Source organism: Castor canadensis, chromosome 7 (assembly GCF_047511655.1).
Source record: "Castor canadensis chromosome 7, mCasCan1.hap1v2, whole genome shotgun sequence".
Classification (NCBI taxonomy): Eukaryota; Metazoa; Chordata; class Mammalia; order Rodentia; family Castoridae; genus Castor; species Castor canadensis.
In genome coordinates, this window is record NC_133392.1 from 122,507,044 (window position 1) to 122,521,177 (window position 14,134).

General features: G+C 34.0%; 1 protein-coding gene across 4 annotated transcripts in view; it reads left to right on the top strand.

Moving 5' to 3' along the window:
* Nucleotides 1-14,134, top strand: part of Eps15 (epidermal growth factor receptor pathway substrate 15) — a 141,131-nt gene that overhangs the window by 60,078 nt on the left and 66,919 nt on the right. For all 4 annotated transcript variants that reach the window (XM_074080161.1, XM_074080158.1, XM_074080159.1 and 1 more), the window contains 2 exons: nucleotides 1,337-1,493; nucleotides 5,833-5,918. In XM_074080161.1, the coding sequence (XP_073936262.1) occupies nucleotides 1,337-1,493; nucleotides 5,833-5,918 (243 nt within the window). The remainder of the gene's footprint in view (nucleotides 1-1,336; nucleotides 1,494-5,832; nucleotides 5,919-14,134) is intronic.

Sequence of the window (14,134 nt, forward strand, 5' to 3'; positions counted from 1 at the left end):
TAAATGTGGTAATGTGTATGAAAATGCTTTGTAGTGTCCCTACTACCAATCTGGCTAACTAAACCAGAGGTTGTCTTGAGATTTTCAGAGGCAGCAAAAATTAGAAGTGAATCACAGCCAGGCGTCAGTGGCTTATGCCTGTAATTCTAGCTACTCAGGAGGATCATGGTTTAGGCAAATAGTTTGAGATACCCTATCTCAAAAAAAAAAAAAAAAATCACAAAAAAGGGCTGGTTGAGTGGCTCAAGTGGTAAGAGCACCTGCCTAGCAAGCATGAGGCCCTGAGTTGAAATCCCAGTGCCACCAAAAGTTGGAAAAGAGAAACATAGAAGGGAACAGAGAATCGTAGGTCTGCCTTAAAAGGGATAAGTTCTCAAGACTGAGAAAGATTAAACATGCACAACTGTTAATGACTACTACTTTTGAGTGCCTAGGTTAGGCACTCAGTGGCAGCTGTCATAGATAGGCTTGGCATTATGCCCAGAACTTTTAATGTACCTTGTCTTTAATTCTCATAGTGACATCACAAGATGAGTATTATCTCCATTTAATAGAAGAGTTAACTAAGGTTTGGAGGGATTTAAAAGTTTGGCCCAGGTCATAAGAAGAAATAAGGAGAAAAGATGAAATTCAAGGTTTATTTGAGATCATGTCTTGTAGACTTTTTTTATCAGGTCACACTGGCTTTCAAAGAATTAAACAGACCAGGACTTGAGAAAGCTGAGCTTTAAAAAAAGGAAAGAAAGAAAAAGGATGAAACATTTGTTGTTTCCCCTCAAGTGATTTTGTAAAACTTTCCAGATTGCTGCCTTCTCCTTACATGTGATTTCCATTTGCAGCTGTTCTTTCTGCTTTGGCTTGGTGATCCTTGTAACCTCCTACTCCAAGAGTTTCAGGAAATAAGCTGACATGGAAATTTTTACTTGTTTTAGAATCATGGTGGTGCAACCAATGAACTAAATACGTTGAGACTTAGAGTTCATTTTTAATATCTTTTAGTGTTAAAAACTTTGGGATAGGGAGTGTTGGAATTCTTTGGCCCACCACAACTTTTACTGTGTAGTGGTTCTGGAAATTGATAAGAAAGCACAAAGTAAAGCAGATTCAAAGCCTCTGCTCAGTACTAGAGCAGAGTGAATATTCTCGTTTTTGCTATCTTATTTGTTTTACTCTTTAGCATTTAGCATTTGAGTTCTGGACAAGCTGCAAGTTAGTGTGACTGTTTTTTAATTAAATTGATTATTTAAAAATGATACATAGTCATTTTTTTTTCTCCTGGATTTTTAGGATAGTAGCTGTAGCATTTATAAACTATTCATTTTATTTATTTGTACAGGGCATTATGTGACACAAAGGACTGTGGGAAGCTTTCAAAGGATCAGTTTGCCTTGGCTTTTCACTTAATCAATCAAAAGTTAGTAAAGGGCATTGATCCTCCTCATGTTCTTACTGCTGAGATGATTCCACCGTCAGACAGGACTAATTTACAAAAGGTAAGACAACTTAAAAGAAAAACTGAATGCATTAATGGAGAGGAACATATGCTATGTCAAATCAGAGTCAATTTGGATGGAATAGTGAACAAAATACATCTGGCTAGGAGCAGGTCAGTACACTGGTGGTTTAGTTTGTGTCTATAAATATGCTCATGTGTCTTATAACTGGTCTGAAGCTTGTTTACCTCTTATTACACACATGACAACTATGTTTTCCAATCTTAAATTGGAAAAATATGGCCTTATTTTTGCCTTCATAGATTTGTGAATTAATTTTTATGAATAGAGTAAAAAGTTAAATAAAAGCTGCAAAAATTAAATTGTTTCATTTCATGATTTACTTTTACAGAAAACAATGTAAATTTTAAAACAAAATCTAGTTGATGATGATTGCTAGGGGTCAATTTTATATTTTAAAAAAACCCTTAAGAAAAATAGTATGTTGAGGACACATCTCTGTGTGGGTTTTTTTTGCCATAGATGACCCTTTGTTCCTGAGTATATGGCTTAATTCATATCTGAACAGCTAAAAGCAAGTTGTAGTTTCTTTGGGTTTCTGCCCAACAGCAGGAATTTTCAAAATTCCTTCATTTTAGCCATGTCATGTCTTGATTTTTTTCTCTCCTTATCTAGAAACCCTTCCTAATATATTGCATTTATGATATTTTGGTCTTTAAAAGGACTTGCTTACTATAGTGTCTGTTCACCTTTAAAACTAAATTCTTTAACCAGGTATGGTGGTGCTCACTTAAAGTCCCAGCTAATGGGGAGTCTCAGGTGGGAGGAATCACTTGACCCTATGAATTCAAGGCCAGCCTGGTTAACACAATGAGACCCCATCTTAACACAAAACAAAACAAAAACCCCAGATTTTTGTATCTTTAAATCTCATATGGCCTGTAAAGTACATGCTTGGTGATTCTTCAGGGTTCTAGCTAACAGTAGTTGTCAAATGTGTGCTGTGTATGAAGAGAGCTCTCTTTCAGATATCAATTAGGATGTTTTGGTTTTTGCATCAATTTTGTAACATAGGTTAAAGATTCCACTTTAATAAATCTTCTAAAAGTCAAAATTGAATTTTTTTCTTAAGTAAACTAAAATACAATTAACTACCACCAGATATAGACAGTTACTTATGAGAATTTTTTTCCTTTTTTGGGAGCCGGGGCAGTACTGAGGGTTGAACTCAAGGCCTTATGCTTGCTAGGCAGGTAGTTTACTGCTTGAACCACACTTTGGTTATTTTTGTGATAGGGTCTTCCCTTATGCTCAGGCCAGCCTGGACTGCAATCATAGTTATGCTTCCCGCTGTAACTGGAATGTATCACTATGCCCAGCTGGTATTGGTTGAAATGGAGTCTTGCAAACTTTCGGCCTGGGCTGGCCTCGAATCACATTCCTCCTGATCTCTGTTTCCCAATTTGCTAGGATTACAGACCTGAGCCACTGTGCCTGGTCTTTGTCCTTATGTCTAATAAAATAAACATTTGATTATCTGCTTTCATGAATTTTTGGGTGGGGCACTTTATGAATTTTTTAAGATTCTTTGTGATATATGACATGGGTTCCTTAAGTTACGGAGTGGGCTGGAATTGATACCACTCAAAAAGATAAAGGTTCCTGAATTTGTATTTATGCTTTCTGCTATATAACTATATCTGTTGCTTTATCCTTTCACCTATGTAGATTTTTTTCTTGCATTCTTCATTTTATGATCTACTGAGGCTCCCACCAACACAAAATTACAGATACGACAAATTTCTGAAACAAATTATATTTGTTCATTGAAGTCTCTTTAATGTTAGTGAACACTTGAAGTTGCATCTGGTATATAGTTTTTAATTTAATAGGTTTGTCTAAGTCCACTCGCTAGAGCATAGACACCTTTGTGTCAGGTATCGGTATTATTTGTTGAAATGGGATTTTATCACTGTTGTCTTACCTAATAACCAAGAATTTTAACCTTAAAAATTAAAATTTGCATTTATCTTTCAAATAATCTCTTTTCTCTTTATAATCTGATTTTTAAAAAATACTGCATTTTTTTGCAGCTTTGACTAATCCTTTTTTGAATGTTGCTTTTCTTTCTGTGTTTTTTCTAGTTTGGACTATTTTTTCCATTCTGCAGCACTCTGCTTTTCGTCTTTCTTGTACTGTCAGTTTCTTAACTCTACTCTCTATCAAGGTTAGAGCTTTATTTTATGCCTTTTTTAGCACTATGGTTTTCGGTTTACAAAATACATTTTAAAATTAGAGGTTTTTTATTCAGCAAAGTTAATAAGAGAAAAATACCTAAGCAGCATGCTTTTGTTACATGTCACTTGGTCCTTGTGTGCATTTTAGCTTGCCTTCCCTAGGCTCTGTGATCCACTTAAAATCATCCAAGTGGAATTTTTGCAAAACGCACAAAACAGTGTGAAAGAAAATATTTTGAAAGAAGGGAACATGCTACATTTTTCCTTATATACCCTTCATATGCTATATTTATAATATTAGCTGAACTTTTCTCACGCTTCCTGGTTATATGCCATTTTAGTCATGTTGGGTATTACCTTCTAACTTGTTTGAGGTTAAACTGATTTTTCTCATTTTATCTTCTTTTTTGATGGTATTTTAATGGGAAAATGTGAGTCACAAAGAGTGACAGAGGAGGTGAGGAAGTCATGTGTTTCTTTGTACACTTGCACCTCTGATAGCAAATTTCTCAGTACCATTGATAGAATGTGAGACCAAGTGCTGATATTTTTCTACTGTCTGTCTGACTAAGTTTAATTCGTAGGTTAAGTTTAAGCAGAGTTAAAACCCTAGTGAATAACTGTCTCATTAAGAAATCCGATTTAAAACTTTTAATTTAACATAGCACTAAAATAAGGGTCTGTGTATTGATGGAGTAAAATTAAAACAGTTGAGGTATATTTGATAAAAATGTACATTCAGTACAGAATTGGAAGTATCATTAATTGAATCTTCATAGATGAATTTTGGTGTTGATAGTCAAAACAGCTCAGTGTTAAAAATGTAGTGTGGCATAAAAAACCACGGAAAGAGTTATTTGCCGAATTTTATTAATGCACTTGTTCAGCAAATTTACTTTTTAGAATAATGGTTTCATTTGCCTAAATGTTCTTGACATGCAAGTACAAAAACTACCTATTAGCTAGGTTTAATTTTGAGCAGTCATTTAATCTGTTTCCTCAGCTCTAAAATGGGGTGAATAACATCTGCTCTACCTAACAACCCACTTTTTGGATTAGTTATGAGAATTGACTAATGGATTTGATAGTGCCTAGTGAATTTTAATGGTGATATAAATGTGAAGAGATGGGATGTTGTGAGCTTTTAAGTTTCTTCTGTTGTGCAAGTTGGTAGCATACGTTAAATTCACAACAGCATAAATATTTATACTACTGAGTTTTGTGTTCTACTTACAAGATCATCAAGGTATCTTAGGTTTCACATGTTTGGGCCTCAGTTTTAACATTTCTAAAAGTTAGTTATGTTTCTGTTATATCTCAATTTGGGTGCAAGTCAAGTGTTTAAAGGAACAGTTACCTTTTTACCCTCGCTCCAGCCAGTGATACAGGACAACAATGGTATTTTACTAAGGAGAATGATTTCATTTATTTTTTAATAAATGAAGGGCAAAGATTTATTTCCCTGTTTTACAAGTGAAGATCATGCATCTAGCCAAATAGCAGATCCCAGATTAAAACTATGTGGATTTTCTAACTAAAAGTACCATTCTTAGACCAAAATTGGTCTCAGAAAGAAAATAATATGTATAGGATGTTAAATAAAGTTTCATATATGGTAATACTGATATTTACTGTGGTACATTACTTTAAATAAACACTGATAGTATTTTTAAAAAGTTAATACTTGTTGAATTGAGTAAAATCATCCACTACTATAATTCTGAGAATCAATAAAAATTTGTGTACTTATTCTATACTAGATGATAATAAATCACCATCCATGTCCCTAACAAATTTACACTTCAGTGGAGGAATTCATTTAAAAATTGGGTATCTGTTTCATTAGAGATTCTGGACAGGCTAGGATCAAATGACAAAGACAGTGGGATCTGAGGTGGGGGTATACATTATAGAATAACAGCTTTTAGAGAATTTAAAGAAATCGTCTTAGTATATAAGTATCCAGTATCCATATAAAATTATGCTAGATATGATTTTATTAAATGAATTAAAAGTGTTAGGAATGGAGTAAAATGTGCAATACCTTGTTTCCATGTATTGCTTTTAATATTTTTAGTGCTTAGCCTTGTGTTACATAATTTCATAGTAATAATGTACAATTGTGAATTTTTTGTTTTTAGAGCATCATAGGATCAAGTCCTGTTGCAGATTTTTCTGCTATTAAGGAACTAGATACCCTTAACAATGAAATAGTTGACCTGCAGAGGTATGTAAAGTATTGCTGACTTCATATATATATATACACACACACACACACCTAATATAAAAGATATATATGTGTATTAAATGTGTGTTACATATGCACACACATCCTTCTGTTTCAAATGTGTATTTTAGTAAATATTCTTTTGTTTAGCTAAGTACCATACTTGTACTTAAATGGAATCTCAGTATACCTTATTTCATCAAATACAAGGCACATTTTGATGTGCTATTTTTTTTATGTACCACTGAAAAAAGAAAAATCACCCAGTAAACACTCGCATGCCTTTAACTATAAGATGGTATTTGATTTCAGATAGTGAAATAAATTGTGTATCTTAGAATGATTCAGATAATAGTTTAGATATTTAAATAACAGATTAAGGAACCATTATTTAATTCATTTAGTGAAAGGACTGTGAAATGCAGACACCATGCCAAGTGCTTTTATGACTGTTAGTTACTTGGTCCTCACAAAAACTCTGTGACCTGAGATAAGTGGTATTATTTCTTGTTTTTTGTAAAAAAAAAAAAAAAATTAATTCACTAATTTTTGAGTCAGGGTCTTGCCAAGTAGTTCATGCTGTCCTGGAACCCAGGCTGATCTCAAACTCTCAATCTTCCTGCCTCAGCCTCCTGAGTACTGGGATTAAAGGTATGAACCACCATACCCAATTTTTCCTATTTTATAGGTAAAGAAGTTAAAGTACTTAAATTATTTTGCCCAAATACAAACTTTTCATTTGTAGAGCCAATACTTATCCCAGGACTGTGATTCTAAGTTGAATCTTCTTTCTTATATATAGGTACTATATAGAACAAACTCAAATATAATTGTATTTGAATCTACATACAGTAGGTATTATTGATATTTCTTAAATCCCTTTGTTTTCTGGAAACTTTATAGTAATTCTCATTGTAAAAATGACTTCCTAAAATTACTTTTTAGAAGGTAAGACTGAGGTGGCAAAGTGGCTCAAGTGGTAGAGTGCCTGCCTAGCAAGCATGAGGTCGTGAGTTCAAACCCCAGTACCAAAAAAAAAAATCACACCGTCACTTCTACCTCTTGGGACTAGCGGCATGGCTCACACAGTAAAGCACCCGCTTTGCAAGTGTGAAGCCCTGAGTTCAAATCCCAGTACCACTAAAAAAAAAAAACCAAACAATTAGAAGGATCTGCAGGGCACTGGATTTAAATATTGATTTGTATTTATACCAATTTCTTTTAAACTTTGCAATTCTTAGAAGCAGACAATGGTTCATACTTTTATTTTATTGAAGCTGTTGCTATGTAATGGTATTAACACATCTATTAACATAGATAACAACTTACCTAATTTACATGGCAAGAATGGCATGTTCTTACCTCATCTTTGAGACTATATTGAGATTGCTGCAGAGAACTTAGTTTTAGAATTTTTTTCAATTGCAAGAAAGAATTCAACCTTAACTAACTTAAGTAAGTTCATTTGTTAACTTGTCACACTAAAAGTTTTTTGAGGTAGGGATGGCTTAAGGCATAGCTTGACACTGAGAGAGTTCTCTTGCTTTTAGCATTTGTTGTTTCAAGAAAAGGATTGATTCTATTCTCAGATAGATTTTCCCCTTATGTTGGCAAGAGGACTATAAAACATCTAGCGTCATATGCTTACATTTCAAGTTCAGTGGGCAGTTCTTTTCTGCCATTTCCTAAGAAAGTCCTGAAATTTAGTGTGATTTGAATGGCTAAGGACTATGCCTAACCTTGAACCAGTCAGTGGCAGGGATTTATAGTTATTGATTTATCACGAACACTGTCTTAGGAGTATGTTTGAGTAAAATTTGCCACCAAAACTAAATGGAGAAAGGGTTATCACCAAAGGAAAATTGGAAGCCATTGCTTGAAGGTCAGTGATTGACCTTAGTATCATCTATGTCTTTGAGCAATATAACTTGATATTCTATAAATTCAATCTGAGTACCTTTTCAGATGTCATTACTTAGTTTTGAACATACCTGCTTTATATTGAATTCAACCATCTTTTCCTTGGGTTGTGAGGAAAGTCTTCTTTGTCTACTTTACATGCTCACCCTCCTACTCTTTAAATCTTATTTGAGAGCCTATATTTACCACTGTCATAACATCATACTTATACTTGATTATAGTTGTCTGGGTATTTTTTTTATTTCCTATTAAACTGTATGCTTCTGGGCCATAGAGATCACTTGTTTGTTCACTGTTAAATCTATAATGTTTCGCCTATTACAGAAATATTACTAAAATCTGTCTTTTCTTTTCTACTGTTTTGTCTTTGTTTTAGCCTTTTCCTTTTATTTGGATCACTACTATAACCTCCTAATTGGCTCCCTGCTTTGAGCCTTTCCTTCCTTTCTTCAGATTATTCTACTTCCAACTGGTATATAAAATACAACTCAGATTCTTCAGTGATTCTCCATCCCCCAACTGTATCCAGTTTACTCTTCTGAGCATGGCATAAAGGACTCTTGCTTAATGGAGTTCTCTTGCCATCCTGGTCATTCTTCTGTCTTAGCTACCTCCCACAGTACAGTGACTCCTATGGCACTGTAAAGCATACTGAAAACAGACACTGTGTGTTTGCTCTTTCTCCTCTCAGTGATCAATACAGTGCTCTAACCTACCATTTCTGCCTCATCCCTTTTCTCTAGCTGTATGGTGGTTAGGCTTATTACCTCTCACCTCAACATGCCATCACCTTTATTCTTCTGTGTCTCTGATTGTACTGTTCTTCTTTGCCTGGAACATACCTTTTACTGTATAAACTTCTACTGATTCTTTGCCCAGCTTAAGTATCATCGTTCCTAAGCCTTCCCTGAAATCTGTGCTTTTAGAGGTTTCATTTCTTTCATTATATTGACACAGTCTGTTATAGCAATTTACATTTATTTATGCAATTTTATATTTCTTACAGGCAGGAGGTATATCTTATTTATTTTGATAAGTCCAGAAATTAATATACAAAGTGCCTGACACATAGAATCTCAGCATAGATTAATTAGATAAATGAGTCAACATATGCTACAAATATCAGAATATTTCCCAGACTTAATTCCTATAGTCTATGGCAGAATAGATCTGAATATAGATGGAGCATCCCTGTTTAACATGACACTCAAAAGGTTTCAGGTTTTGGACCGTTTTGGATTTCAGATTTTTGGATTAGAGATGTTCCTCTGGCAAAAGTCTATGCAAATATTCCAAAATCCAGAAAACTTCAAAATCTGAAACCTTTTTGGTTCTAAGCATTTTAAGTAATAAACTACCTGTAGTAGTTTATTTTGGAGACTATAAGAAAGGATTTGATAAATAAAAGATTTTTAAAATCCTTACAGGGTTGTTAAGGTTAGTGGGCTTGTTTTTCATATTTTATAGGCCTGTGATTTTTTTCTGATTTTTTAAATTGTGTAAAATGCACATAATATCAAATTTATCATCTTAACCATTTTAAGTGTATGCAGTTCACTGTATTAAATGCACATATAATGTTGTGCATCTATCACCACATACATCTTCAAAACTCTCTTCTTGTAGAACTGAAACTGTGCCCAATAAAAGTAACTCCCCATGCCATCCCCTACAACTACCATGCTACTTTCTGTCTCTGTGATTTTGACTGTGTACCTCATACAAATGGAATCATATACGCTTTCTTTTTGTGACTGACTTATTTTACTTAGCATAATGTCCTCCAGATTCATCATGATAGATCCTAAGTCTGCATTTCCTTCCTTTTTAAGGGTAAATGCTATTACATTGTATATGTATGCAACATTTTGCTTATCCATACATCTGTTGATGGAAACTTGTGTTACTTCTCTGTTTGAATTATTGTGAATAATGATGATATGGACATACCTCCTTGAGGCTCCACTTTCAGTTCTTTGGGGTACATACCCAGAAGAGGAATTGCTGAATCATGGAATTGCAGACTTATTTTTATGTTTGGGATTTTCTTTGAGAATCTCTGGAAAGCTGTTAGTCCCTCCCTCTAGAAAAAAGAACATGTGTATCCCTGTATATTATTTTGCATTTGTCAGGAGTTCCTAGACCCTTAAAAACTATTCATGGCTCTGTTTTTAAGAATCCTTTCTCAGAAACTAAAATGCTTTAGGTAACTTGCCAGAGGAAAAGATGAAACATATACTGAGAGATTACTTCAGTCACTTGGCTAGTGTGGTCATGGCAAATTATGCTGAGGCAGGAGTTAATGTTTTGTTTTCTGCTAGCTTCTACTTCCTTCCTGTCTCTGTCCTTTTAGCAAGAACATCAGGAAGTGAAAGCCACATCCTGTCAGGCCTGTTCATTATCCTGGTCTTGGGCCAAAAAACAGGATTATATTATAATAGATGTTGGGTATGCTAAACCTGCTTTATATAAATTCTTCTGTTGAATTCTTGCAATATCTCTGAAGAGTAAGAGGTTTTATTTTGATTTTTTAGATGAAGAAATGTTGGGACAGTATTTCCATAAAGATTTCTCTGATATCTACCTCAGCTTAGAGAGCACTCAGTTTCCTTCTCTCAGCACTTAAAATGCTGAGGTATATTTCTTTGCTGTAGTAGACTCTGAAGTTTACATGATGGCAAGGACTGTCTCTTATTTCTAGTGAGACAACATAGTGTAGAATTTCAGAGCATGGGCTTTTTAATCAGATTGCCAGATTATCTGACATGATATGGTCAAATTAACTTGACCATCTGTGCCTCAGTTTCTTCATCTTTAATACAAATAATGTCATATAAAATGCTTACCAGCATTCTTTTTTTTTTTTAATTATTTTATTATTCATATGTGCATACAAGGCTTGGGTCATTTCTCCCCCCTGCCCCCACCCGCTTACCAGCATTCTTAAAACATGGTAGTTACCATTGTTAATCATCATCATTCTCATTCTTAACACCCAGTTCATTCTTCAAGAACTGGTTTTTAAAAAGAATTTCAAGCCATGCACAGGCAGATCATGAGTTTGAGACCAGCCTAGGCTACATAGCAAGACCCAATCTCAAAAAAAAAAAAAAAAAAGTGTTTTTCTTTTAGGGATCCTTAGCATATGAATTGATTTTAAAATACTGTGCTTTTTGTTTCTTTAAATTTGATTATCATTAGAAACCATTATATCTGGAGAGATGATTGCTTGTAGTAGCAAATGTGGAAGTCAAACAGATCCAATCTGATCTATTTCTGGCTCTGTAAAGGTTTGTGGCACTGACACTAAAAGGTTTCAAGTGTGGCTACCTCATCAGTGGCAAGCTCTAGGTATACATTTGATAACAAGGAGACCATCTAATTCATTTTCGCATACAGTGTATGGATCATCATGAAAACTTCAGAGCAGACTCCTCTTATTTGAAAGTGTTAATACAAAAAAAAAGAATATAAAATATCTTAATTTTTTTTTATTTACTACATGTTGAAATGTTAAACTTGGGATATATTAAAGTAAGTAAAATACACTAAAATAAATTTTACTTGTTTCTTTTTACTTTTTAGCATTAATAGGGTTTGAATTCAGAGCCTTAACGCTTGCTAGGCACATGCTTTATCACTTGAATTGCTCTGCCAGCCCTAATTTATTTTTTTAAGGTGCTCCTGTATCCATCTCTTTATACTTTTTAATGTGTAGCTATTAGATTATTGAAAATTACATATATAGTCTGCATTATAAGTTTGTTGGAACCTGCTCTGTTCTGACTTAAATGTGTTTGGTACAAACTACATTTCATTTGCTTGTAGTAATTTTGTAGCTGTGAAAGCTTTATGAGAATTGCTTAGCTCTTTTAATCAAGCAATGATTTTTAAGATGTGTTACCGTCTGTCTTTGTAAAACAAAAACATCTACCAAGAAGTTTCAGCTCCTGAGGATTTAAGAGTTACTGTCTCCAACAGCATAGTGGCTGACTGTCATCACTTTGCTTATCATTTTTATTTTTTTGGTGAGACTGGGGTTTACGTGCTTTGTACTTTCAAAGCATGTGCTCTACTGTCAGAGCCACACCTCCAGTCCATTTTTGCTCTGGTTATATCAGAGATGAGGTCTCACCAGCTGTTTGCCAGGCTGGCCTTGAACAGTGATCCTCCGGATCTCAGTCTCCCAAGTAGCTAGGATTACAGATGTGAGCCACCAGTGCCCAACTTATGATCACTTTTAAAAAGTCAGTAAATGTTATAGTTTTATACTTATAAATAATATAATGGTATTAGTAATAATGGCTAAAATTTGTTTAGCACATTGTATTAGGCATTGTGCTGGAGTTTTTCTACTTGTAATATAATTATTCCTGCTGATTATCTTGACTTAATGTTCCTGTTTATAACTGAGAAAATGAAAGCATGTTTTTACATTTCTTTTAGTTTTTTTCATCTTATTTTGTCCTACTGAATTAGTAAAATAAGTGAATTATTTTGCATTTGCAAAATCAGCGTTTTTTTGTTTTTTTGGTCTTTTTGGTACTGGGTTTGAACTCAGAGCCTCATGCTTGCTAGGCAGGCAGTCTTAACAGCTTGAGTCACTCCGACAGCCCCAAAATCAACTTTTATTTCTCCATTGAAAAATGAATCATCTAATTTTGGATCTTTTGCTAAGGGGCATTTTAGTTATGTAAGCCATGCCCCTAGGCTTTCCTTTCAATAATTTATGCCCATGAATACATTCTCTGACTTGTTTTTCAAAAATAAAGCTTATTAAGGGCTACAGGCATGGCTCAAGTGGTAGAATGCCTGACTAGCAAGCAGGAGGCCCTGAGTTCAAACCCCAGGACTACCAAAAAAAAAAAAAAAAAAACTCATTAAAACAGCCAAAAACAGCCAGCCTTTCAGAACTAAGAAGTTTAGCTGTTCGTTCTAGTATCACATGCCCTTCAACTTTTACAGCATTTATCTTAAAATTTTACAATTAATGGTTATTTGTTTTTCCCAGCAAACTATAAATACAGGCCCATCTTTAATCTTGTTTTGGTGTAATGTAGATATTCAATAAATATTTGTTTAAAGAATGAATCATACTTAGTCATAGAGACTATATAATTAAGACAACTTTTAGAGAAAGTAAAAGCCTAAGGTAAAAATGAGTGTCTTTGATCTCAAACTTTAACTTAAGTTCTTATTAATTCATTATGAAATCTTAGAACAAAAAGCTGCCTAACTTTCAGACTTGTTTGAATTAAAGCCAAAACTTCTCATTCGTGGTCTTCAGTTATTACTCTAATCTACCTCAAGGCTTCTGACAGTTCCCTAAGATAAGCAGAAGCAGGATGTTTTATTGCCTTTCTAGGAATACATAACATAAAATTTACCATTTTAAGTAATATATATTTATTATTTATATTTACCATTTTAAATATACTTTAAGAAGTATATTCACATTATTATGTAACTATCAATATAATCTCAAGAACTTTTTTATTATCCCAAACTGGACAATTTAATTGGAATTAACATCTAACTTACTTTAGTTACATACAAAATTTCTCCTGTACATAGCTCCATCCCCCTTTTATGTTATAGATGTCACAAATTATATTGTGTGTCCACTAATATTGATGTATAACTATTTATGCATTTATCATTTTAGATCCTGTAAAAGTATAAAGTGAAGTTGTAAAACAAAATGACAGTAATACTAGTTTTTATATTTTCCCATGTGTTTACCTTTACTGGAGATCTTTATATCTTCATATGGCTTTGAATTTCTCTTTCAGCATCCTTTTCATTTCAACCTGAAGTACTCCCTTGTAGATCAGTCCTTTTAGATCAATCCTAGTAGTAATGAATACAGCTTTTTTTTTTTTAATTTGGGAAAATTTTAATTTCTCTTTTTTTAAAAATTTTTATTTTATTCATATGTGCATACAATATTTGGGTCATTTCTCCCCCCCTGCCCTCCACCCTCTCCCCTTCCCCCTCCTCCCACTGTCTCCCTTACCCCCCCTTACCCCTCACTACCAGGCAGAAACTATTCTGCCCTTATCTCTAATTTTGTTGAAGAGAGAGTATAAGCAATAATAGGAAGGAACAAGGGTTTTTGCTAGTTGAGCTAAGACTAGCTATACAGGGAGTTGACATGCATTGATTTCCTGTACATGTGTGTTACGTTCTAAGTTAATTCTTCTCTAACTAACCTTTTTTCTAGTTCCTGGTCCCCTTCTCCTATTGACTTCAGTTGATTTTAAAGTATCTGCTTTAGTTTCTCTGCATTGAGGGCA